The sequence below is a fragment of the Eucalyptus grandis genome, chromosome 9 (genome assembly GCF_016545825.1).
Source record: "Eucalyptus grandis isolate ANBG69807.140 chromosome 9, ASM1654582v1, whole genome shotgun sequence".
Taxonomy (NCBI): domain Eukaryota; kingdom Viridiplantae; phylum Streptophyta; class Magnoliopsida; order Myrtales; family Myrtaceae; genus Eucalyptus; species Eucalyptus grandis.
In genome coordinates this window covers 42,275,579-42,302,836 of record NC_052620.1, presented here as the reverse complement: position 1 = coordinate 42,302,836, position 27,258 = coordinate 42,275,579, and the positions used below count along the sequence as shown (strand labels likewise).

Below are 27,258 nucleotides of genomic sequence, written 5' to 3'. Positions count from 1 at the left end.
ATGACGACGAGGCCATTACAGGTGCTGAAAGCTCACGTGTCGAGCCCAAGGCGTGGATCGTGATCGGCGTCACGCTCGCCGGCGTCGTGATTCTCGCCGGGCTCACCGGCGGCGGAGGAGGAGGACAGGATCGGAGGCCACGAAGGAAGATTTCGGCGCTTTCTTGGAGATTCGAGCTCCTTCCGTTCCCTCAGCCGCCTCCGCCCGCGCTTAAACAGCCGCTCGCCGGTCTCACTTTCGCCATCAAGGACATGTGCGTGCTTCCTTCTAGTTTCTGTTGTTGACTTGGCCTTTTCTTTTGGCTGTGTAAGTAGTCGCCTGGATTTTTGTACCGAACCAAGTGCAAGAGAGGAAAATGATGCGAGAGTGTAGGCTTTTTAAACGTGTCAGCAGGGGCACTGAGTGATTCTACGCGGTATCGGGACGGCAGTTCTATATTCTGCTTTATGTAGTCTATAATTTTGGGGGATTGTTGATGATGCCATATGATTTGATGTTCTTGTTAACAAATGAAAATCTGAAATGAGGTGTACCGCTTTCTTGTTTTGTCACTGCTTTGGTTACCCTATATGCTGATTCGAGGAAGTGATATCTTTCGCCAGATTTGAGGTGAAGGGATATGTGACGGGCTTTGGGAACCAGATTGGGAGAGAACACATGAGGCTGCTGAGAAGACGGCAGTGGTCATCAATGCGTCTCTAAAAAATGGGGCCAAGTGTGTTGGAAAGACTGTTTTGGATGAATTGGCTTTTGGGTAAGCCCTTGTGTGTACTATAAAATTATCTATTATGTAAGTATTGTGCATGCACGTGTTGTTGCTGGATTTGTGCTAGCTTGGGCCTATAATGCTTTTGGCGTTGTTTCAGAATGACTGGAGAACATCCACCATGGAACTCCTGTCAATCCCCAAATGCCTTCTCATATTCCGGGAGGATCTTCCTCTGGTTCAGCTGTTGCTGTTGCAGCTGAACTCGTCGACTTTGCTCTTGGTATGGGATTTTTGATGTGGCTAAAGTCCTTCAATTGCTTTGCGCTGTTTGTGATTTTCTTGTGGAAGTTGTCAGTTAGACTTGATTGGCCCTTAACAGTATGATATCGTGGCTTTTATTGTGAAGTGTATGTTTCTGCCTTCTCTTAATTTTTGTTCTCCTGAACTTATAGATGAGATTAGAGAGACAAAGTTCCCTGATTTCTCATGCATTTATTTCTTTTGTAGGGAACTACTAGCATTTCCATAGTTTTAGATTCACCAACAGGTTGCCATATGTAGAAACATGGGTTAACAGTTTCAGTAACTTTGCCTACAGCTTCAAGATTGAAATCTCTTCATTTCATGAAAAACTTTTGGTCTCTGGAAGGTAGTCCAAAAGTAAAAATCTGGACAGGTGAAATATAACCTCGTAGGTATTCGCCTACCTTCAGGTCTAGGAACATTTCATTCTTTCTTTCTGTTTAGTTGGCTCAACAACATTATTGGCGGCAGAATTAAAGTTAATGTTTTTCTCAACTAAGCTGAGTCTCCTTGCTATCTTACTTAGCTAGATGCATGATACTGCAACTTCTATTTTTCCATCATATGTCTCTTTAGATCCCTTATTTGCACATACCTAATGCTTTTGATGATTTTGTAGGGACTGATACTGTTGGATGCGTGAGAATTCCAGCATCATTCTGTGGTATCATTGGATACAGACCATCACATGGTGCTGTATCTACAATTGGGGTGTTGCCCAACTCACAAAGCTTAGATACCGTTGGTAAGAATATGGAATAAGTTGGAGTCTGACATCACTGTTGTTGGAGCTTCCTAGAAGCTTTTTCTTTGAATTTCGTTTCTCAACTTATACATGCTACTTGGTGATCTTTGTTGACAATTCACAAGTTCCTCTCCCTTTCTCATATTTCTTTGGGTGTCTTTTTTTTGGGGGAGTGTTGGGGGGAGGGGGATAGAGTTATTGGATTGTTGAGGGAGAAGTAGCATCGGGTCTGCCACTGTTTGCACAAATTAATATTGATGTTTGATGAACTTTTCACTCGTTGAAGCTTTTTGAGGATTCTCTACTGCATTGTCTTCTTGTATTTGAGCATTTTTTTTTTTTTTGTCTTCTACACCTTGATAACTTTATAGCACTTCTACAGGATGGTTTGCCCGTGATCCATCGATTTTGCATCGTGTTGGACATATTCTACTACAATTAAATACAGTAGAACCTAGAAGGCCAAGGAGACTTGTTTTTGCTGATGATCTCTTTGAGCTTTCTAAGGTCCCAAAGCACAAGTCCCTTTATGTTGTTAGTAAAGCAGCTGAAAAGTTGTCTGGGTGTAAGTTTCCTTTTATGAACTTATCCCCATACTTGGTTATATTTATATTGTAATTTGATGGTCCAATATTTGCTCATGCTATATATGTTGCAATATCTTTCTGAATGGAATTTCTCTTTGGGACTGTGCAGATCAGCCTCCCAAGCACATAAATTTTGGTCAGCATATTGCTTCAAATGTCCCCAGCCTTAAAATTTTTTGTGAACAGTCAACTAATCTTCAAAATGGAATATCTACTCTCAAAGCACTTTCTTCTGCCATGCTTTCGTTACAAAGGTGTTCTCTATCACGTCTTTGAATTAATATTAATAATATATTCCTAGACGGCAGATATATGTTGCTCCTAGAAGGCCAAAATGAACAGTACCGGAACCAGGGGTCTAATCATGGTTCTGGATGTCTTGCCTTTATGGGGGCAACAAGCCTACCTGCCTGCACTATATTCGTTTTGTACTGTTCCCAGAGCAATTATTGTATCTCACCTGCACATTTAACAAGTTCCCTTTCTCAGTTGCATAGTTGAATACTTGTTGGTATGTTTCGGTTTGGTTGAGGCAATGTCATATCCTGACCATCTTTAGTTTCATGTGCAATTACTTCCCAGGTGTGAATTCAAAACAAACCATGAAGAGTGGGTCACATCAGTCAAACCCAGGCTAGGACCTCGGACGACTAATTGTGTTCTTACGGCAGTAAATACTTCACTTGAAAACATTAAAACTTTATACAAAGTCAGAAGTGAGATGCGAGCAGCCCTTCAAAGTCTCTTAAAGGTAGTCGATACTGTTCTTAGCACCATCTTATTTATGCATTACTCAGACTGCATGTCCAGTTGCAAAGCGTACTGGACTCTATTGTTTCTTGCTTAGCATTTTCTTTATGGTTGTGTGGTTGGTAATTGGGTTTATATTCTTTCTTTTTAAAGCTCCACGGATGTTGCCGTATTTGCATTCTATTAAATTATCCTTTGTCCAACTTTTTTATTTATGTTTCTTTCTGTTTCACATTGTACGCCAGGATGACTGAGATTAAAGGCTGTGAAAGAACTGTTTGACAATTTTCTAATTGATTTTACATCTTCTTGTTCTTGTTCATCAGAACTGTTGGGATTTTGCAGTAGATGAGATGAAGCTTCAATTTAGGAAGAAAAAAAAAATGTAAAATTGGTTGACTTGAAAGTGAAAGACCATTCGTATTACTTGTTTTATGCTCGCTCTGCCATGAGGCTTGTTTGACATGCCATCATCTAGCTCCTTCCATAATTCAGTAACACTGATCTTATGTTTATTGTATCTTTTGCATTCCAGGATGACGGTATATTGATAATTCCCACAGTGGCAGATCCTCCCTTGCCAACAAACTTAAAGAAGCACTCCTCTGCTGAATTTTTCGACAGAGCACTTGCGTTGGTAAGCATCTCCAGCATGTCTGGATGCTGTCAGGTAAACAGCCTAGATTTACTCTGCCACATTGATTTCCTCTTTTAACTTACTTTGGTGAATCCAACTCATACTCTTCCTGGTTTCTAGGTTAGCATTCCGCTGGGGAAACATGAGGGCTGTCCCATCTCTGTCTCATTTATTTCATATCATGGAGGCGATAAATTTCTACTCGATTCAGTTTTAGATATGTATTCATCTCTTCAAGAGCAAGCTACGGTTGCTTCTAGTTCATTGCCATTTGCAGATACAAATGGTAACCTGGATACATCTGAACTGTTAAAAGAAAAGGTTTGTTTAGTCTATCATATGTATCTTTGAGGAATAGCTTGGTTATTCCTTTTTTTTTTTTTTTTGTTATTTTTGGCTGACAGCAAGTTGAGTTCTTTCAATACAATTTATTTGATTGCAGCATCATTTACCTCAGTGGCTAGTGTTGGAATTAAAATGTTGCTTGCCCTCGATATCTTGAGCGATCTTCCATCAAATAGGTAGCCAAACTTTTGGATGTTGTGAAGATGCTTTTCTGGAGCTTTTCTGCGACTTAAAAAAAAAAAATGCTTGATTGCGCGCACATTTCTTTGACTTTTTATTTTTATTTTTTTAGATGGAGTGGCTAATTCATTTGCTAGAGTTGTCTGCATTGTTCTCTGTCTTTACCATTGACGCAACCATGTTGAAAGTGGACATATTTAAAGTGAACCATGTAAATGTTATCTGAAACTTTCCTCGTGTGGTTTTACTAGTGCGATATTTTGCAGGGTAATGCTGCATATAAGGGACGCCAGTGGAATAAAGCTGTAACTTACTATAGTGAAGCTATCAAATTGAATGGGGCAAATGCCACTTACTATTGCAACCGCGCTGCTGCATATTTGCAATTAGGATGGTATCTGATTATTGTCGTTATATCTCAGCTATCTATATTGACTGGCACTTTATCTGTATGTCTTCGTGCTAACCACTGTTGACTTTCTGCAGTTTTCAACAAGCTGAAGAGGATTGCACCATGGCAATCTCATTGGATAAAAAGGTAGAAGATATAGCACGCATAGGAAGACCTTTTTCTCTTCTTGCATCACTTGATTTCTAAAGCACCATGCTGGGAATTAAATTAATGAATCAGAGAGACGATGGAGCTTATAAGCACTCTGGATGGCCCTTTCACCATTTACCTCAATTTCTCAAGTCCACCGTTGATGGGAATTAGTTTCACGTAGAAAATAGTAGTGTTGGCTTAGGAGAACTTTAAGTGGTCCATGCGCTATCAATATCTATACGAGTAGATGATATGATAGTAATTTATGAATTTCTGATATCTAAAATAGAAAGCTACTTGTCATGCCACATGCTCTCTCTCTCTCTCTCTCTTTTCTTTTTTGGTCCATGCGGTTGCATAAGTTGGCATCATGAATGTTTGAGCTCAAGTAGGTAGGATTGTCTTTTACTGAATGCTGAATGCTTTAGTTGGGGCTCGGAGATGGGATTAGATTGACCTTGATTATTTGCTTGCAGAATGTTAAGGCATATCTAAGACGTGAACAGCTAGGAGCGTAAACATCCGCTATAAAGAGTCTTTACAAGGTGCGCAGCGTAGACCTTATCCTAATATGTAACTTGTGACAATGCTTGATTCGATGGACCTATGCACTGAGTAGTCACTTTTACTGTTTTCTTTCCCAAACTAACAGTCTGCTATTGTGATCTACAGATTTCAAGCATGCTCTTGTTCTGGAACCGCAGAACAAGGATGCTAGTCTTGCTGAAAAACGACTCAGGAAATTACTGAATTGATATTAATGTGAATCTAAGCCTACCATGAAGATGCGGCGGTTTTGGATGATTGTGAATGATGATGTTTACTGTTGTTGTCCTTTCAAGCTCAAGGAACAGAATAAAAAGAGGATGAAGCTTTATGTGGAGGACAAAATTTTTTGCCACTCGTCTTGAACATGAATTTTTAAGGCTGTTGATTGAAAATGTGTGGTCATAATCAGATTAAGCAAGTTTTGATTCAAGACAGAATCATCAGAGTCGCTCCCTGCCCTCGACTGCATTACTTGAAGTAAGTCGTGCTTGTATCTATAGCGCTGCTGATCTTCCGCTTCATTAAGTTTATAAAAAGATAGGGCTATATGCCGTGATCTCATTTTCCTCATGTCTCAATCAAGCATAGCCTTTTCACTAATGTCTCAAATTGGTGGCTGCACCCTCTGGACAGAGTAGCTTTCTTCCCTTCTGTGTCATTTTGTGTGCGGATGAAATTGGCTACCGCGTTTCCAGTGGTTTCTTTTCTCTGTCTTCTTTTATCCGTGGGCTTTGAATATACGAAACTTAAATTTTAGTCTCTGTTGCCAAAATCATGAAGAGAAACGAAAGGTAATGGAGCTCCAAAGACCCTCGTTTCCTTTCGTGATAGATACGGTATCAAATTCGTGGCTGCTATCGCATCAAAATTGGAAAGAGGAAATACTAAAATTACGAAAAAACGAGGAGAAAAAAGGAAATGAATTTGGAATTTTATGCCCGATCGTCCTCCCAACGAACGGTCTGGAAACAACTGTCCGACGCAAAACTATTCGCCCCGCCTCGTACTCAAGCGAGACAGGACAAGCGCCGCACGCGAACGGGAAAACAGTCAAATTCAACCATTTAAAAATCCTCCCGTGATCAATCAATCACCGCCGCGACACCCTGCCCTTCAAGTAATCCCTCCATGCACCGCCGCACGCCGATCGGCCACCGCGACGCCGCGACCGCCATGAAGCTCTCAACTCCTCACCGCCATCGCGCCGCTCCTCCTCCGCAACCTCGTCACTTCCGCCTTCATCTTCGCCGACAAGTCCTTCCTCAGCCTCGCCGAGAAGTACCGCCTCCTCGAGCTCCTCCGCTACCTCGTCCTCTCCTCCTTCCTCTTCTTCCTCAGCTTCCTCCCTTCCCTCTTCCCCTCCTCCGCTAGCCCCCCTCCGCCGCCGCCCCCATGACGGCCGCTCCTCCTCAGGCCCCCGAAGCCCGCCGCCGGCGGCCCCCGCGCCGCGCCTCCCCACTCCGCCGCGTGCGACTCCGGCATCGCCCGCGCGCTGTCGCAGCTCCCTCGCCATCGTCAACAACGTCCCCGTGAGCTCCCGCAAGTACGAGGCCGTCCGGTCCTTGGCCGAGAGGCTCATCGATGAGAACCAGCAGGAGGGGACCGAGGCCCTGCTCGAGGTCAATCGGACGGTTCTGTCGGCAGCTTTCTCGAGGACTCTCAGCCAGCTCGAGGCTGCGATGGTGGAGAGGGAGCGGCAGCGCGGCTGCGGGGCCGGCGGCTCCGGCTCGGGGAAGACCGTCTCGGTGGAGTATAAAGAGAACCGGGTTCTGAGGGCGATTCGGTCCGTTCAGGATGTGGCTAGGCGTGGGCGGGTCTGGTGGTCGAGCGAAGAGCCGACCCGGTTGGGGAGCTCGGCTGAGAAGCTTGCGGCTGAGCTGGTTTGGTTGGCACAGAAATTGGCGGCTTGCGGGTCCGCCGAGGATGCGGTTTGTAGTTGGGCGTCGGCTAGTAATTTGGCTTGGCTCGCTATCTCGGCGGAGCCGCGTCTCCAAGGTTCCCTAGTCAAGGTTTCTGGTAAGCTCTAAATCTTTTGTCCTCGCAATATTTGAAGCTTGAGTATTTGAAAAAAGAGGTTAATTCGACAGTGAACTCATCTAGCATTCCAGTATCGACATCTCTTGAAAAAAAAAAAAGGGTTACTTTTCATTGGAAGGGCAAGTGTGTCAGGTTTTGTCAATTACGGTATCAACATCTCTTGGTAATGACCTGATTGTGGTTCAACGGGTGACGCCATTTATGCTTTAGGTGGGGAAAGAATTCAGAATTGTCGCTGTGAGAAAAATTGTTTTTGTCTGAACCATTAGATTACCGTCTGTCAAATGGAAGCAGTAAAAGCTATGTCATAACTTTCCGACATCGTACACATTGCAAGAAAATGTCATAAAAAGACAAGTGAAGTCTATATTCTGATCTGACCAAAAAAAAAAAAAAAAAAGTCTATATTCTGAAAGTAGGTGTCATAAAACACGATTGACATTGACGGATCAAAGATGGGTCCTACAGCTGGAGCCACAATAGGCACCGCAAGACTTTTGACTAATAAAACGGGTGATTGTTGAACTAGAAGACTGGTAGTTTTTACTTTCTTCCGCTACTGCAACTTAGCTGCGGAATATTCTTGTAAATGCGTTTATTCGCCAAATATGCACCAGACACCTATGGTCGATGTCAACATGATTTGCTTTGTTCGACGTGCATTATTGATGTGTCGTCACTCTTCCTCTGTGGCCCTTTGTTTCATAAACAAGCTACATTATCTTATCGTGTGTATTGAATATGACGCAAATATTTTGATCTGCCCTCTTGCTTCTATGCACTTCCCCAACTCTGTTACTTTTTTTATTTTTATTTTTAAATATCCCATTGGTTCCTTTTCTATTCATACTTGTGTTTTTTTTGGCAATCCATCTTCAGAGTATTTGTCAAAATCTATGGGAAAAGGATATGTCGGATAGGTTTTAATTGCGATGAATGAATTAGTGGTTGCACAAGGATGCCTTTAAAAACTATGTTCCGAGATCACTTTCTAAAGACCCCACACAGATCCCATGTAGTGATTGACCAAATCAATCTTTGAAGAAGACCTTTCTAGCCCACTTGCACCTCGTGCTTAGGCATTACTGGTTCTATGGAGAAGAGAATAGCAATCCAATTTATTTCTTCGGCGCATGCTTGAGAGTGTCGACCTTGTTGTTTCAAACATGTGATATTTGAATCTTTGACTTTTCTGCCGTCCTTTTTGAGTCTAGTGGCTATCTCTGTGGATGGGAATTTCCTCACCTATAGTATATGTTGAATACAGCTGTGCTTCAGTGCAAGCAACTTACCAAGCCAATTTGTCAAATCAATCATATATATATATATATATATTTTTCCGTTGAACATCCTAGTTGAGAAAATGCATTCTATCATATGATGTGGCCACTTTCTGGTCGTAATCACTTCAGTAACTTTTAAGCACATGAACACTGATATATTGTGAGAGAGCTGTTTAATTTGGAGGGTAATTTCCTACAACTGGGGAGGGTCTGTACTGTATCCCGTTATGCCTATGAGGCAGTGTCATGAATTTGTCGAAAATTTGACTGTTGCTAGGAAACGTCAATTCCTGCAACTATATTTTGATGGCTCCTTCCTTTGTTCTTTGTTTTACCTTAGCTCTGTTGTTTCGTAATTTCATTTCGATTCCTTCCTTTTAGCATTCTTATTCAAACAAGCCAAGGACATGGGGCTGGACGAAATCGATGAAAGCAAGAAGGAGCAACAGCGGCAGACAAGGATGAAGATGTTGATGTCATGGTTGCCACTGCTATGCAGAGCAAGCAATGGAACAGATGCCCCGTTCTAAGCCTCAGTGAAAGAGCTGAACTGGAGAGAGTGTTGGAGCAAACAATCGAAATGCTGGGACAGGAGGAGGAGCAGGAAGAAGTGCTCTCCCAGTGGCTTCACCACTTCATGTATTGCCCATCATCCGACTGGCCTAATCTTCATGCCTCCTACACACGCTGGTGCGCTGCTTCTCGCAAGCTGTTACTTCTTCAGTGAATGTGTAGCTGAATTAGTCTTCCAGAAGAAGATTCTTCACTAGCTAGAAAGTACAAGGTTTGTAGGTATTGATACCGCAATAGCATTTTAAGGTATTATATGAAGTTATGTAATCTAAGCTTTAAGAATGGAAGAGAGCAAATGCTTCTCGTTGTAGATTGTGTACTGTAATCTAGCAAATATAGCAGTTAATATTCTTTTAATGTGGAAAACTCCAGAAAAGTATTCCCATATATCATCGTGAGAGAATGACTTTCACCCTATAACGTGAGGAAAACGTCCAGTGGAATATGATGTCCAAATCATCAAGAACATGAAAGCTCAAGTCACAGAGAAATCTTGGTTGCGTAAATGTCAAACACTTCGGATGATGATAGTTGAGGTTCCTGCATGAAAGTTCGAAGATGAGCTCAATGATTATGGTCGTCGTGAATAAAGTACTTAAGCACAATAAGTCATCTGTATTGCAATTTTTACACTCTATGGTCGTCGAAGATGGCATTTACCACGGTTCTTTTTGGGCATATTCTCAATTATTTCATTTGGGTCGCCACTTTATTTGTAATCCCTCTGGACATTGATAGACATGTTTTCAACGTTGATGCCATGTGCGAAATCAACAATTCACGGTTACTCAGCAACAAAGACGACGTACGTTCATCTCTCGTGAAGTTTGATAGCTGTGCAAGATAATCTCGATCATGTCTCCATCAGCTAAGGATCTTAGCAGTGCCTATCTTGGTGCATGAATAGGCGTGAGACGATGAGAATTGCATCAGTAATGTGCTGTGCCTTTTCCCAGACCAATCTTTTTAACCCTCATCGCAAAATGTTCGGCAACATATATTTTCTTCTGGAAGTCATGTGCTTCGCTCAATTAATTATGCGATGGTTGAGAACGCCAACAGGCTAGAGATAAGTTAACACTGAGAGCCTAATTAATGGGTTTCCCCTGGGCTACAAAAGAACTCTTACCATCAAAACTTTTTAACTCTTATCCGAGTAATTCCAGGTGCAAAGCGATTCTAATGGTTTAGAATGATTAATACCTGAGTCCATCCAGCACCAAGCAGTTTGTTAACAAGGGATGCAATTGGACCCTTGAAACGTACTCTGGCGCTGGCCTCGCGAATTGTATGACGCATGGCGATCAGTAGATGACCGTATGTGAGTTCATGCCCTTTTAGCATTGCTTGAATGAAGCTGTATGTCATGGCACCAGTTGCTGTCCCTCCTGATAATGCCTGCAGACACAAAAGTGAGATACCACATAATGTTTGTCGATGCAATGGAATCAACCTTTTCCAATGTCCTGTTCCATTGATTAATGGCAGTTCATATCTGGAATCAATCCTGGAACTTGAAAGTCTAAAACAAGCATCATTGAAGAAACTTTTCATTTATATCACATCATCCTAGGACTCGCATTAGCCAAACAACAAGAAAAACTCTAGCACTGAAATCTAGCAAGGCTTCACAAGAAAACTGCTTTGGACTCGATTGGTTGATCATCTAGCACTTACCATTCTTGTGACCTGAGGGGTTGCTGTAACAGGTCAATGACCACAGAACGAGAAGTCTAAACCAGAATCTAACTCACCGTTGTGTCCACAGAGGTCTGGTTATCATCGCAAGCGCTAATACAGAGGCTAGTCCACCTCTTGTGCCTTTATAAACAGTTGACATGTATCCCTGATCTTCCCATCTGTAGGCACCTTCTCTACACAAAGATAGGTGATACTCGATTTAGTCAGCTTGGTGAGGTAGAAAGTGCAATAACCATCTCTTCATTATCAATAGAGACGGGAGAAAGGTCACTGACCGGTTCATCCTGCATAAAAAAGGGTAGATCAAGCATGGTTCCGCTGTTGCAGGCATCAATAAGAGCATGGAGCTTGGCTCCTCGAGGCAGTGGTCTCACAATGGTGTCGTTAATGTCATCATCAAGTATCTTCCCTGCAATTTCATGATCAACTGGCCAGATAGATTCGTCAAACCCATCGATTTCATCCATATCATAATCGCGCTCTTTTGAGCCATGGCCAGAGAAGTGAAACACCAACGAGTCACCAGATTGGCAATCATGGACTAACCATCGCATAGCCATGAGGATGTTGTGCTTTGTTGGGATCCTGGTTGGATCCGTCTCTTCTTCTGTGCATAATTCGGGTGGCTACTCTTAGCAGTGTGAAATCAAATTGAGGGTATGTCATGTAATGTGCATCTTTGGTATGGTTTTCAAGCTTAAGATTAGAACTCGATGGGTTTCCGTCTTATTGAAGAGTGTTGCAAAAAGGTCTGGTCAGCCAACTAAAGGATTAGCTATTAGGTTCATGGATTCAAAGGAAGATAATATCATATGCTGGCGGTGTACTCCCTCAATGAGATAGAATCGCCTAGATGATAGAATAACTTAGGGACACGGGAGAAAGAACAGAACAGAGAAACTGCTTTAGCTCTGAGATTGAAGATAGGACGTACAAAACGGTTGTGGCCGGTACAAATCACTCATCAGGGGTTCACGCAGAGAGAGAGAGAGAGAGAGAGTACACCGACTCTGAGCTACCTGAGAGAATGAGTATAGAGTCGTTTCGAAATCCCATCTCCTCGACCAGGAAGTAGCGCATGCACCTCACATCGTTGACACTTCCTTTGAGCTTGTACCTCTTTCCTGTATAGCTTACTCCACAAAGCAAAGCACGCTTCCTGCCATGAACTGAAGTAGGCAGCCGTGGCAGAGACGGAGCCGGAGGATAATAGCCATAGTTCGATGTGTATAGTCCAGGATAGCTGCCGGTTGGGTTGGCTAGAGAATGGATGTTGTTTGTAACAGTACCGACGAGGCCTTTTTACAAAGTTAGCTGCGCGGTATAGAGAATTCTTGGCTTGAATCGGTGGAGGATCGTAGAGGTTAGTATTGGTGACAGATAGGCACACCGCACAACGAACTGCTTGTAGCCTCCGGCGGCACCACAAGTTGCACGCCACACCAACTGCATCTCCCTCTCCTATCTGCCATTTGATATCTCAGAGACTACGGATGGTATGGGAAAGAACCTATCCGAGGATCTACTAAAGGCTTGCAGCACACAGATGCCAATGAATAATTCTTCACGCGAATGCCAATGTCTGAATTTAGAGATAGTTAAAGAGTGAGGAGAAAGTTGACACATTGAAGTAATCAGGCGGCGAAGGTGAACCAGATTCTATTAAAAGTTGTCCGTAATATTAGAATTGGCCAAATTCTCTTAAAAATCTCAGACTTCAACTCAATCTCAATTCTAGCAAAAGAAAATTCTAAAAAAGAAGCTTTAGGTTGGGTTCCAGTTCTAATCCTTTTTATTTTTTTTATCTCATAAAAAAACACCAATTTTAAGTTGGGTCTCCATTTGGGGCTGAACTTCTTTTATCTCATAAAACAAAAAAATCTAAAACTTTCATTTGATTTCGAAATTTGCTTCATCAAGTTTTTAGTGACACATCAACTCATTAACAACATTATGAGACGAAAACTTAACTGGGCCTAGATTTGAGTATCTACTTAAAGTTGGTGCTCTTTTACTAGATTAAAAAAAAAAAAAGTTTAGGCCATAATTGATAAATTGGTGCTTTTCATGAGACCAAAATATAAGTTGGGCCAGAACCGGAACCCCACCTGAAGTTGTTGGCTTTTAAGGGAGTGAGGTCCGTTAGAATTGCACAAATGATCTTATTCTTTGTTGTAAACTATCTAAAGGTGTTTTCTGAAATTTCTTCTAAATGAAAACTACCCAGGGAACTGCATCTCTTGTAGTGGAGAGAGGCACGTATATTATTAAAGGTCATCCTTTCTGTTTCTTTATTCACTTTAGCCTTATTTGAGTCATGCTGCGGATTGCGGGGAATCAGATTCTTGCTTCTCGGATTTTTCTTTGTTCTTTCTTGTACATGGCCCCTGAGGTAAAGGGAACCAGGGACAGGTTCTTATTCTTCGGCTTGGTTGTTTGGCACATGAGCCTGATAAAAATGTCAAAGGCCTTCATGGTAATGCCTTAAGGCACCAATGGTGGAAAAGGAGTGATGTACAGAACTTCCCGCGTGAACACGCATGGACCGCCTTTCACTCAACAGTTCCTCGATGGATTTTTTGAGTGATTCTCGTTCTTGGCATGAGTTTCTTCATAGTTTAAGGGGAATCTTCCTAAAATGCAAATCTTCCTTGCATTTCTGAGAGCCATCTGTAAAGTGCAGACAAAAATTTGCATCTGAACTCCTGCGCGCAATTTCTCCAGCTTCCTTGTCATATCTCAAAAAACTTTTACCATATCATAATGAAGTACAAAGGAACTATCTGATGGCAAGAGGGGTGAAGAAAGAAGAAACCAGTTGCAGAATGTAAGGGATCTGATGCTCATCCTATTCCTTTCACGCCTCATCATCTACCAAATGTGACAGATGTTCACATTGTTACTTCCTTCCATCACAAAATCTCCACAAAAGCTTGTTTTTGATCCTGATAAATATCCCACCATCCATCCCCAGCTTTGTTAGACGTAGAGTATGCTGTACTGGAGACATTTCCCTCTTCATAGCTCGACCGTCCTATTTTCAATACCTACCATGTCAGAACATGATAGCACAGGTTCCTGTAGAATTCAATTACATGTAATTCAGTCATTTTATGGAATTTAAGAAATTATTGACTTCAAAAACATTTGGTAATGCGACCTGCTACCATATTCGAACACCAGCTTCTTTTCGATTGACTAACACTTAAAGCACAAGTTTGGCTGAGATTCCACATCTCCATTCTCCAATCCTACTTTTATCACAATTGCACCACCTTTTGTCTTTTATTGAGAAGGCAGACCCATTCGTTTCTTTTATTTTCTTCAAAATTTGTATCCCGCCTGTCATCTTCTGGGACCGGCAAACTCCAAAACTATGGTAGATTTGTGGTTGACGTGACGATGACAATTTCAGATGTAACTAATGCATCTAATAAACAGAAACATCAGGTCCCTTTGACACCTAATAATCTCTTCTTGAATCAAGAATCATGGCAAGGTATATTGTTGATTCTAAGATGAATTATATGATTCCATTTCAGGTCACAATTATATCGAGTCAATATTACATTCAGGAAGGGAAGGAGATGACCTGTAACATTTTGGCACGAAACAACCTTGAAAGGATAGGAGTATTTAAGCAATTAGATTGGTTAGCTTCATCGATGACATTTTGCATCGCTGCCAGTAGTTCTTTATATGTAATCTTGGGTTTTTTGCGGATAGCTTGGATGAAGCTTGAGGTCATGGCACCAGACATCATCTTCCCGTAGAGAGCCTGCAAGCAATGTTTATTATTGAAGAATCTCCAAGGAAATATGAGTATATTGATACTGTTGATATCAAAAAACCAGAGAAGCTTAAACTTGGTAAATTGAGTACGCTTCACGTTTGAATCGAGATTCTTTTCAAATTCACAAACTTCCGTTGGCAGTAGGAACTGTTTCTTCTGTTGAAGTTACAAATTTTATCACATTTTATGCATATCTACCTAGGCAAAGGTGTATTCATATAATGAGATCTAGTTCTTGCTTGTCGCAGGTGCATGTTCACCCACATTGAGGGGATGATGGCTGAACTCAACCTCAATTCATCCAGACATGTCAATTTTAAGTCCTAGTTGGAATATCATCATTTTCCTACTGATATACAGGAATCTGAATGACTTCTTGATGTTAAGAATTAGCCACTTATCCTTGCATGCGACACTTCATCTTTTTATCTCATGTTAACAGATCAGGATCACTAATTTTCCTAGTAAAATTCTGGAGAGATTTGCATAATAGCCAGGGAAACAAACTAAAGAGAGCAACAACAGATGGCAAATTGTTTACATGCGAAGAGACAAGACTTTGTCAAAGGGCATATATCTTACAGAAGTATCAGCAGCCAGGTCCTCATCCGCACAAGCACTTAGACAAATGGCAAGTCCACCACTTGTTCCCTTATATGCACCCGAAGGAGGTCCATTATCCACCCACTGACCTCTGTTTCTCAGAAAATTTCCTCAGAAATTAATATTATTGGATAGGACCATTTCAGGTACTTTGCCTTCCTTCTTTTGTTTCCACATAAAAACTCAAACAGAAAATGCGAAGTTGTATGCATGCACATCAGTGTGTTCAGCTATATATGCACTTCCTTTCTCAGACATTGAAGTGCCGATCTAGTATGAGAAAAATCTAAGAAGGAGGTTTATGATGCAAATTTAGTACACCAGATTGCACAAAGAGTTCAGTGCATCGACAAAAAACATGAAGTGAGATTATCCAGTAATGTTTTACTACAAGATTAACATTTTTATCAAGTTAAAGTTGAAGGACTCACGTTGTAATGTTGTATACATATGACAGATCTAGAACAGTCCCACTATGACAAGAATCAACTAGCGCATGGAGGGTTACCCCTTTCGGCAGCGGACGAACAATTGTGGAATTTATTTCATTATCGAGGATGACACCTTCTGTGGTAAAATCAACTGGACAGATGCTTTCGTTGAATCCATCCAATTCATCGCCATCACTCTCAGGATGCCGTAAACCGTGCCCTGAGAAGAAGAAAACCACCGAATCCTCTGACCTGCAGTCCCTGATAAGCCATTGAAACGCATCCAGAATGTTCTTTCTTGTTGGTCTTTGATGCTCATTCTTCTCCTCTTCTGCAATTTAGTACATTTTCAATTATCATTTCACCCGGTTTCAACAGTCCAACCCAGCTCATGGTGGAAATGGCACAGCCAAAAAGCTATTCTATCAAGCTGTTCTTTTGATTGTGTTATCTTCCTCAATTAATCATACGTATTTTCTATATGGAGATACTTGAAAAAGTAACTCAAAATTTCTCCAAGAAAGTAATTGTGTTTTAACAAGCATACGCACTGATTTCAGGAATCAATGGCCAAATTAGCATGCATTTGAATTAGAAGTTAGATAAATAATAAAGGACGTGAAAAGAGTGCAAGGGATCCACGAAAATGACTGCAAAAGCAGTACCCCTTTCATTACAAGTGAATATAAGAATGCCTTAGATAGCAAACAACTGAAGTAATCGCATGTTGAAGTAATCGCGTGTTGTAGTAATTGCGTGTTCGACCAAGAAGAAAGAAAAAGAAATCGCGTGTTGTAGTACCTGTAAGGACTCGAATGTTCTCCTCCAGAAATCCAAAGGTATGAATCAACAGTTCCTTCATGTGCTTTACATCATTAACAGTTCCCTTGAGCTCATACTTCCTCTTCTTGTAGCTCACCCCACAGAGAACGGCACGCTTTCCTGGATGCAGTTTAGTCGCTGATGTCATACCACTTCTGGGAACTGAGTACTGTATCGAGGAAGTACCACTGGAGTTGGAGCTGTTTGACTTCTTGCTTTTGAACTTACTTTGTAGCTTCTCCTTCAATATACATTTGGTATCCATGCGTGTTGGTGGCCTGACGTCGTACCTCGTGAGTTTGATGAGATTATGACAACAAGGGCAGTGCACTGCCTTTGAAGTCCATATTGGCCTCATCAGGTTTTGGCACTGGCTGCATCTTATGTAACGACCATCCATTGTGAACTGCGACATTTTTGCCCGTTTCGAGTCTAAGCACTCAGAGAATTCAGAAATGGAGCCTAGACCAGGTTGATGTTTCTCTATGAGACGGCAACAGGAGGGATCAACATTAGGAGTGTGGGATTTGAGTGCTGCCAATTGCCATGCTTGTGGAATTTATACTTTTCTTCTGATGATTGCACGCCGGAATTTTATAACATGAAGGACTTTTTAATCATATGCTTTTCACACGGAACACTTCAATGAATACATTCACCGTGTCTGTAAGAGCGTTTCTGGCACCACTAGATTGGCAATCAACATGAGGAATCACATCAAGGCCTTTTACTTTCAATGGCGCTTCCTTGACGAATGATTTTTGACAATTTTGATGGAGTTGAAAAAGCGAGTTCATCTTTTTTTTTTTTTTTTTTGTGTGTGTGTGTTTTCGGTAAAAGAAAAGTTGAGATCTTGTCCCCCTGATTAACAGCCGGTTCCACTGCAGGTGCTGTTAGTAGCATAAGTAAATTATTTTCATCTCATCATTCAAGAACTTGTAGAAACATTCAAGCACAAACATATGCAGTTACTAAACTGCCTACGTCACGTTTTCTTCAGTGTCTTCTGCTATGAATCTCTCTTAATCATGAACATGGACGGTGAATGTGATTCCACGGCACTTTCTCTTGCCTTCTCTGTTCAAGCAACAGAGCTTTTCGTGTGAATGGCATTTTAAAGGAAGGCCGGTAAATCTCATCTTTCCAATATTAGCAGGTAAACCCCAAAAGCCAGGGAAGCAACACTGTTTGTGAATGTTCTTGAATTGTGGGGTTGGAACGCTTTAAGGATTCTGCGTTGATTACTTTATCAATATTAAAACTATGAGTATGCCCCTCGTTAGTCTTCTTTCCTTTATTCTTTGATTTAATTCCAACGTTGCTATACTAACAGTACCTTTAAATAACGGCGCGATTCAGATCACATGTTGAGAGAACCATATAATTCAAGATGGAGACTTGAAGATAGAGAAGCCACCGTTCTATTTGGAAAGCGGCACTGTCGGCTCTCCATTTCCCTTTATCTCCACGATCATCCGTCATTTATTCTCCCATAAATAAAGAGAAAGAACCTGATGCAACTACCCTTTATTCAGTTTGTCTTTGATCAAGGTCTGTGGGCTTATTATCCCCTTTTTCCCCGCATCTAGATTCTCCCTCATCGGAAGACTAAAAAGGTGATCATCCTTTGTAGATTTGCCGGAAAAATCTTCCTTAGGAAGAGGAGAAACAGGAAAGCGAAGAACTAAAGTGCAGAAGCCATCGAGGCAGCTTTACCTTATCTTTTCTTAAGCTCAATTAATTTGGCAAATCAAAGGGAGTAGTGATATCGGCTGCAAGAGTCAAATCCAAACGTGTCACATTTCTAGGGAAAAGAGTGATATTTCGAAGTAAAAACTTCACTTTCCCACGAATAAACATTCCAGAAGAAAGGAGACAGACCCTGAATCTACCAATAGATCCGCAGTCCAAGGGTCAGCAAATTACATTAGAAATCTCACCTCTCCACGCCCAGATGCATAAGCTTTTCAGTTCACCAGGATCAAAAAGGTGGAAGAGGAAAAGAAAGGTGCGACGGATCACAAAGTTCGAACATCGGACACTTGGATCTCGAAACAGGAAATAATAAACTTCTTGTTGTATTGGATCAGACCGCTAAAACATAGAAATAATTGAACGTTATTTCTCTGGTACCTGAGCAAATGCTCATATGATGTTTAATGGTCAAAAAGAACAGCAGCGGGCACTTGTAAACTCACCATGAGTTATTTGTTTTCCTTTTCATGTTTATTCTTTTTTATTCTTTCCTTTTTTCTTCACACTGCCGCAGCCTGGAAAGGGCCACTACCAATGATTGACATCCGAGGGGAATAAACCTCATGTCTTCGCAGTCGCAGCACATATCAAGTCATCAAAGATGATGCTACACTAATACAAGCCTGAGCGCAATGGCGACCCACCATTAAAATCATAACCAATCATAAAAGCTGAACAGAATCCACGCACAGAAAGAAACAAATAAGCTGAGTTGAACCTTCCAAGACGGGGCTAATAAAAGGGGACAGAATGGTATACAGATTTTCCAATATATAACATGATCTGAGATTAACCCCTTAATATTGGGAAGAGAACAAAAAGAGAGGCGCCGGGGGGCGCTGGGGGGCTTGTCATTCTGCCAATGAAGAAGGCATTCGCACACACAGAATACACTACATTAACAATACATTACACCAGTGACTTGACAGGTCAGAAACAAGTGAAGCAAATACATTTGAGTGCTCAAAACTGGTAGGGGCAGGTAGTTTCCCTGTAGGATCCCCAGTCTGCATTACCCTGCCAAGCACTAACCGTCAGTGGACTGAAAACTCATAAGTCATAACCATATGACACTAGCTCGAAAATGGATAAAGTACCAGTGGACAATTAACTAGGAGGAGCTCGTCCATAAAGGAGCCAAGACCAGAAAGATCCACTAAAAACAGAATTAAATGATGACTGCAGCTTTAATCTTTTTAAGACGAATCGCCAAGCAAACCCTGACAAGAGAGAAACCTCCCAATAGAAAGGATAATATTACCAATCATAACTGCAGCTGGCCCAAAGAACAGGATGCTTGTAAAGCTAGCTCAGAGATGGCCTCAGTTCGAGGCAAAAGCACTGTCCAGCAGATTGAGTTGTCCAGAGATTTTAGTTTTGCAGGTTGGGCACATAAAACCGACTGAATCTGATGGCAATTCTGAATCAATAGAATCATGCTTAAACTCTACCCCGCACCACATACAAGCAGTAGTAAGCTGCTGTCTTGCAGCCACATCTAACATCACTTCTTCTGGTCCAAACCGTACAGGAGAAACATACTGCTGCTCTATGTCAGCATTATTTGGCATATCTACTGGGACATCTGTCAAGGAATCTTCTGCTGTCACAAAATCATACTTCATAGTTTCCTCTTCATCATATCTTATCTCCTCAAATGCGGCTAAGTCATCATTTTTCTTTTCAGCAGCATGGGGATCGCTCTCCTCCTGACAAATGATTCACACAAAAAGAAGATTCTTCACTACAGGACAAAAAAATGAAGTGCCCTACCAAAGAACCGGGCAGCTGATTAACAGCCCGTGCCAACTTTACATCAAGCATGTGGAGAGTGTGAACTAGCTGAGCCCCACAGCCACAAGATAGAAGGCAAGACAAGAGTCAAATTAGTATTTTCAACTCGGCGAAAGAATCAAAGTTTGCATAATGGATACAAGAAAACTACAGCCACCAACTACAGTAAACAGAAGCCAAACAAGGAGTTGCGAATCATGGAACTTTGACCAAACCAAGTCAGCAATGTGAAGGAATTTGAAAGGGCTTAAACCAAATCAAAAACAGTTATTAGAAGAAAGTCTAAATTTGGAAAGCACGGAATAGGTAGTAAGAACTCTCATTTGCGTAGTAAGATCAAAATAAACAAGAGACTGAACAATACATCACTGCTCAATGATGAATCATCCAACAAATGAAATTAATCACGGTAAGAGCACCTTGGAGACTGAATCTGGAGCTTCGTCTTCACCAAAAGCAATCTCAAATATCTGCTGCATTGTCTTGCTCACATGATCACTGGCTTCATTTTTGCTGCTTCCCACTGTACTTTCTAGCTCTTTCCCATCACTCTCGGGAGGGTCTAAGTTGCTAGTGCAGGCCACGCTTTCAGCATTTTTACAATTTGCAATACTATCATTATCATTCGGTTTGACAAGAGAACTTTCAGGTCTTTTTTTCCTGCAAAATACCACATTTATCGCTATTTGCTTCAACTGCAAATGCCTGATCATCATTTCCCCCAGATGTCTCAGGTGTGTCACAATTTTCTTCAATAGCTAATGATTCGATTGTAGTACCAAAATTAGAGCTTATCTTGACATCTACAACATCGCTGGAGTCATCGAACTTCTCTTCCTTATGAGCATCCATATTCCGACCATCTTTATTAGTTGACTCTGGTTCTGCGGCTTCCTCAATGGAGTTTCTTTTTATACTTGGTTCACCGACAGAAGGACCAAAGTCTGCACGAGGGCCAGCATTAGTTTCCATTACAGCATCAACTTTCTCCTCCTTAAGTCCATTATGACGGCAATTGTCAGACAGTTTATGATCATCTATGATGGGAGAAGTTTCGAGAATTGAACTCTGTGCAATTTCAATGAGAGCATCCATTTTAGAGATCTTCAAGGTGGAACATCCCTGCTTGAAGACTCAATGTTCTTCTGAAGATGAGCATCCCCCTGTCCAGGCAATTCTTCCACTTTTCTAACATAGTTTCTCACATGGATTCCCACATGACCATTATATCGACGCCTTTCATCGAATACCTTATGGCAGAATTGGCATTCATATTTTCCATCTTTCATTATTACTCCATCTCCTACAGATGAACCAAGCCTATACCTCCTTGTTGTCTTTTGGTGGAAGGATAGCAGATGTTGCAGATACACATCCTTCTCATCAAAAGTCATGTTGCATTTATGACATTCGAAAAGGTCATGTATTTGAACCTCCGCCAAATTGTCAATTCCAAGCAAATTAACCTCCTGACCATGCTCGTTCGACAGAGATGGAATGGGCTTACTCATTCTGCTAATGGTACCAGGGCTTTGGCTATCATACTTATAGGTAATGCTTGCATGCTGAACATATACAAGGAAATATTTATCAGATTCATAGAAAACCAGCCTAATGCATGAAATATATGTTCAAGTGTTCAGAACCCACTTTGAAATCATGCTGAAAATCACTGGTTCTTTGACTGGCTGGCCTGCATGCATCTTTAAGCCCAAAGTGGTCACGAAGGTAAGAAGAAACCTCCTTGCATGATATGAATTGTTCTCCACTCGGGCTAAGAAAAGTATATCCCATTGGAATAACGTGAGATCAGCAATGAGAGGAGCAAATAAATGGCATAATGGAAGGGCTTCACTATTACTGACATAAACTTGCAATAAAACTTATTGAAAACCAACAGAAGCAAAAGGAAGACTTTATGAGACACTAGAACCGATGAATGTCTTGAAAACATTGTCAGATCAACAGTAAACCAACCTAAATTCTTCGTGAACTGAAAGTAGAGTGGGTATAGTCAGAAAAGTCGACATTCATAAGGTTTATAATCATCCATAACGTGCCTATACCTTGTAATCCTAATATGCAAGTTGAGATCCAGGAAACTAACAAAGAAACTTCCGTGGGCAAACTGGAAGATATAGTAGCAAACTATAGAGGAGCAACCTCCTGAAAATTAAGCCTAGCAGGCTACCAACACATTCTTTTTTATAGGAAACTAAGCAAGCCAACAATTGCAATAACAATAAGGAAGGTCACCTTATATATCGACGGCAATACACTGATGCGCGCCCCTCCTTTCTCTTGAGGCCAAGCAAGAGCTTCCACCCAACTGGCAACGCATCCCCTAAGACACATGCATCGACAATTTTCCTCCTTTTCCTCCTACTGCCCCATTGCCCTCCCAAATCCCTCATAAACCCTAACAAATCCTCCTCTGTCCCCAAACCTTCCGTCCTTTTCCTCAATTCCTCGGCATAAGTATCGTCGGCACCTGCCAATGACTCAATATCAACCATCACTCCATCCCTATTCACAATTTCTAACCCCACTTCACTTCCCTCCACATTCACCTTCACCTTCGGCTTCCTTCCTCTCTTCCGCTTCCTCTCGCCGGCGTAACTCATCCAATCCATTGACTCCCTCGCGGGCCCCACCGGTGCGGGCAGCGAGGAGGGGTCAAATCAATGTGACCGAAATTAGGATTAGGGTTTTGGGAAATGAAATGCTTGAGATAGCTGATGATCATTCTGTTCTCGTGGCGTTCCGGATCGTCGGCGGAGACTGGCGGGGGCTTCGGAGTGGGGAGAAGACCGGGGAGGCGGTTGCGGTGGTGGTGACCGGTGGTGGCGGAGGATGTGGCGGCGGTGGCGGGGGATTGGGGCTTCGGGGGGCGAGAGTAGGTCTGGCGGCGGGAGCCGGCGCTCTCGTTGAAGATGGAGCGGTCGATCTTCGGGAAGAGGAGTTCATCGGGAGGTGGGAATCGACGGCGGAGGAGGAGCGGAGGGAGAGGGCGAGGAGGTCAGATTGGGTCAACTTGGTCATGTCTACAATGTCGGAGAGAGAGTCGGGAGCCGGGGTCGGCGGCTGTTGGGAGATGGTCGCCGGAGCGGCGGCGATCGTCACCATGGCGCCGCCGGTGGTGGTGGCTGCTGGTGCTGCCGGTGGTGGTGGTGGTGGTAGACGATAGCAGTGACTTGGCGAGTACCGAGCGAACTTGGCAAGGACTTGCCAGTGAGAACGAACTCGAGCTTCGTCACCTCGTGGCAAGAAATTTACCGAAGGAGGAAGACACCAAGTGAGGCCCAAATACTATGGGCTAGGCTGGTACAGCCCATCATTCATGGGCCTATTTGGGCCCATTTGGATTGGCCCATTTTCCATTTGTATGCGAAGATTAGTCCAATCAACTCAAATATCCATGCCTTTACAGGAAATTCAGACTAACACACGTTCGTGATGAAAATGTTTCGACTGCTCCGGCCCGTACCTCCATATAAGACCTGAGCTTACTTGACAATATGTTATGGAACTTTGACATCGTACGCCGTGCAAATATTAGTAATTGAAACGACAAGTAAATCCTCGTAACGTCGAGAAAAGATGCCCAAAAAAAGTAGAAAAAGCAAAAGTCCGACCTGCCGGATTCGAACCAGCGACCTAAGGATTACCATGAGGGGTGCCCACTACAGTCCTCCGCTCTACCAACTGAGCTAAGGTCGGTTGTGATGGGAATCTCCCAATTTTTTTTAAATAAACTATTTTATACTATTCATCTGCATAAAAGCAAAAAAGATAGGGAATTGGACCATGGATATTTCAACGCGAGATTGGGCTTGACTTTATGGCCGGCATAAGATTCCTTTCTCCTTTACTTGTTAAGTGATGTAACCGACCAATATCAATAGCCAAACGTACTGATTATTCGAAGATTCGGATTAATTTATCCCCTCGTTGATATACCGATTATTATGAATCATAAAGTCTTAGTCTACCTAACATTAGCTATATAAAAATAACCAATGAGCATGGGATACAGCTACTATAGCCAGTGCTCCACTTCGTAAGTCGGTGCCGAGTGCTCATTCCAACTTGCGTATTGAAAGAGAAATCATCAATCAATGGAGCCATCCGTCACAAAGCCCCACGCTCTGTGCATACCCCTTCCGGCACAGGGCCACATAAACCCCATGCTAAAACTGGCCAAGCTTCTTCATCACAAAGGCTTCCACATCACTTTCGTTCATACCGAGTTCAATCACCAGAGGTTAGAGGAGTCCTTAGGAGAGGGTGCTCTTCGAGGCTTGGATGATTTCAGGTTCGAGGTCATCTCCGACGGATTGCCGCCCTCGAACCCGAGAGGCATACTCGACCTCCCTTCTCTATGCTTGACATTGCCAGTAGATGGATTACGTTCGTTCCGCGAGCTCGTCATGAAGCTCATGAATTCCGATGCCCCTCCTCTCACGTGCATAGTTTCAGATGGCGTGATGAGCTTCACCTTGAAAGTCGCTCGAGAATTAGGCGTTCCGGAAGTGATGTTCTTCACTCCCAGCGGTTGCGGCATGTTGGGGTACCTCCACTTTGAAGAGCTGGTGGATAGAGGCCTATTCCTTTGAAAGGTAGGTGATATGATTTCTCTTTCCCTAAGCGGATTGAATCTGTACATGCTGTCTGATTCGTTCACCATACCCATACGACATTAAATTGTAGACGAAAGCTGCTTAAGTAATGGATTTCTCGACACGGCGGTCGATTGGATACCCGCGATGCAGGGCATCCGATTGAGGGATCTCCCGACCTTCATCAGAACAGCCAACCCCGACGACATAATGTTCAAATACAATTCGGAGTCGGTCAACAACGCTTTCAAAGCCGACGGCGTGATCCTCAACACTTTCGACGACTTGGAAGGGGAGGTAGTACTGGCCATCAAAGCCAAGTATCCGCAGCTATACACGCTAGGCCCACTTCCCATGCTCCACCAACAGCTCCTTCCATCGCCAAACTCGTTGGAGTCTATACAATCAAGCCTATGGAGGGAAGATGGCGGATGCTTGGGTTGGCTCGACGGGAGAGAGCCCGAGTCGGTGCTGTACGTGAACTTCGGTAGCTTAATAACGGTGACCCGAGAAGAACTGAGGGAATTCGCTTGGGGACTGGCCAATAGCAGATGCCCCTTCTTGTGGGTCATTAGGCCGAACGTGGTCGATGGCGGGGAAGACGTGATTTCGGAAGAGTTCAGGGAGGAGATAAGGGATAGGGGATTGATCGTGGGGTGGTGCGCGCAAGAGAGGGTCTTGGGCCACAGCTCAGTCGGAGGCTTCGTGACGCATTGTGGGTGGAACTCCACGCTGGAGAGCTTGTGCGCGGGAGTGCCGCTCGTTTGCTGGCCCTTCTTCGCCGAGCAGCATATGAACTGCCTGTATGCGTGCGCGAGGTGGGGGATCGGGCTGGAGATGATCGATGGCGGAAGTGATGGTTTGAAGAGAGGGAGAGTTGAAGGGGTCGTGAGGGAGTTGATGGAAGGGGAGAAGGGGAGAGAGGCGAGAGAGAAGGCCGTGGAGTGGAAGGAGAGAGGGAGGCAGCAACCAGACCGGGCGGTTCTTCTCACACCAACCTTGAAATGCTAGTCAACAAGCTCCGTGGCCTATAATGCACATTGGTAATTTGATGTGTGCTTCTTATTGTCGTTCACGGTCATTTTCCTTTTCAAGGTCAAAATTGTTCATGGTCATTGGGAGGCCCGTTTCATCGTCATTTATTACTTGTCCAAAATCCATGATGTTCTGTAAGATAAATTAGTAACAATAAGTTACGGTCTCTTTGATTAACAGATTAGAATTAAAGTTCCGATAACCATTAATACAGAAGACAATGGTTTGGCTACCTTGAATTGGCAAAGGCTACGTCACCTTGATTACAACAGAATTTACTCTTCGAAACAGGCCATGCAAGCACATAGTTTGAAATTTTGCAGCCGGCCAATCAAAGGTTTTTACAATCAATTTACGGCAGAGGACAAGAGGAAGGCCTGAGATAATTAAGGTTATTTCGTCTTTCTCTATCGGTGAATCTAGGTGTCACATTGGGCCCGTGTTAAGGAATTTTTGGCTGAATGGCCGATCCCCTCCTCAATAGCGTTATTAACAAGCTTAATCTTTGATAGTACACGAATAAATTACTGGGTGCGGAAGTAAATTAGGAGCATACGCTTCCGGACTCCATCTTGTTCCATTGATTTCGAAGTTCGAACGTATCTCTCCACCATCGATGGGCAATATTTGCACACGCAAATTAAAGTTAAAAACGCCAATTACTTAACTGCCGGTGCATCCTTGAAATTGGTTGAGTCCACCCTTGTGTGTTTATATTTAGGTGGAATTTCTTAATAAGAAGAAAATATTAATTACCTAACTACCTATAAATAACGACAGTTGTGTTAATTTCTTCGAAAGCCTGTTCTACTTTCCGACAACTTGTGAAATTTAGTAATGAAACCGGATTATCATTTTGTTTTACAGTAGATATAATAATCCTAAATTCGAAGGTTAAATTGAAAAAGTGACCATCCTCCGCTGACAAGAAAACCCACAGAAAATAAACGGGAAATTGGAGAAAATTTCTTTGTACACTGATCATTTGTATACAAGTATATTGATCCATTTACAGTGTAAGAATGAAAGAAGAAAAGGAGATAATATACAAAGAATTCTAAATTTCCTATTCACTAAATAGTTTACATATTGACCAAATCAGTCTGCAATTAACATCGATGCCATGATCAGAATCTTCGATAATATCTCCACCACCCACCACACATCTACGAAGTCCACAAGAAAAAAAGGATCGTGAACCGTGTCGTAGATCCTCAGTTATCGATAAACCGCACTTAGGATGTCTTTTCATGTCAAAATTACTTTTGGCGCCTATCCAACACTTCCGTGGCCCGCCTCTGTCCCTTAATTAGAATAGGAAATAAAATGTATGCACGCACTTGCAAAAAGACCAGGCTCTATAATAAAAGAGACGCGACATTCCACGGCCATAAGTTATTTCAAATCTTTTCCATATCTTGAGACATGATAGCAATTTAGCCGGTTATTAGTAGGAGAAATAA

At 42.5% G+C, this 27,258-nt stretch overlaps 4 protein-coding genes, 1 non-coding gene and 2 pseudogenes across 5 annotated transcripts in view; 3 read left to right on the top strand and 4 right to left on the bottom strand.

The window, feature by feature from the left end:
• On the top strand, positions 1–5,910 carry LOC120288573 (annotated as a pseudogene).
• A 3,717-nt stretch (positions 5,911–9,627) lies between these two features.
• On the bottom strand, positions 9,628–12,415 carry LOC120288572 (annotated as a pseudogene).
• A 1,348-nt stretch (positions 12,416–13,763) lies between these two features.
• On the bottom strand, positions 13,764–17,159 carry LOC120285992 (metacaspase-1-like). The gene is made up of 5 exons (XM_039301821.1): positions 16,572–17,159; positions 15,771–16,101; positions 15,319–15,430; positions 14,536–14,721; positions 13,764–14,021 (listed from the first exon to the last, which is right to left on the bottom strand). The coding sequence occupies exons 1-5, from the start codon at positions 17,005–17,007 to the stop codon at positions 13,962–13,964; spliced, it is 1,125 nt and encodes a 374-aa protein (XP_039157755.1). The 5' UTR covers positions 17,008–17,159; the 3' UTR covers positions 13,764–13,961.
• Positions 17,160–19,221: 2,062 nt separating this feature from the next.
• Positions 19,222–22,808, bottom strand: LOC120288222. The gene is given in 6 exon segments (XM_039301820.1): positions 19,222–19,364; positions 19,609–20,056; positions 20,561–21,295; positions 21,298–21,706; positions 21,792–21,915; positions 22,398–22,808. Coding segments are annotated over 4 exon segments (1,419 nt in total). The 5' UTR covers positions 22,775–22,808; the 3' UTR covers positions 19,222–19,364; positions 19,609–20,056; positions 20,561–20,786.
• Positions 22,809–23,770: 962 nt separating this feature from the next.
• On the bottom strand, positions 23,771–23,861 carry TRNAY-GUA. The gene is given in 2 exon segments: positions 23,771–23,806; positions 23,825–23,861. It is a non-coding gene; the product is annotated as a tRNA-Tyr (tRNA).
• Positions 23,862–24,259: 398 nt separating this feature from the next.
• LOC120288571 (7-deoxyloganetin glucosyltransferase-like) lies at positions 24,260–24,757 on the top strand. The gene has a single exon (XM_039302641.1). It carries the CDS (start codon positions 24,260–24,262, stop codon positions 24,755–24,757), a length of 498 nt encoding a protein of 165 aa, XP_039158575.1.
• Positions 24,677–27,258, top strand: part of LOC104420850 (7-deoxyloganetin glucosyltransferase-like) — a 30,146-nt gene continuing 27,564 nt past the window's right edge. Inside the window, exons 1-2 of the mRNA XM_010032625.3 lie at positions 24,677–24,760; positions 24,852–25,184. Coding sequence (XP_010030927.2) covers positions 24,908–25,184 — 277 coding nt within the window. The 5' untranslated portion in view covers positions 24,677–24,760; positions 24,852–24,907. The remainder of the gene's footprint in view (positions 24,761–24,851; positions 25,185–27,258) is intronic.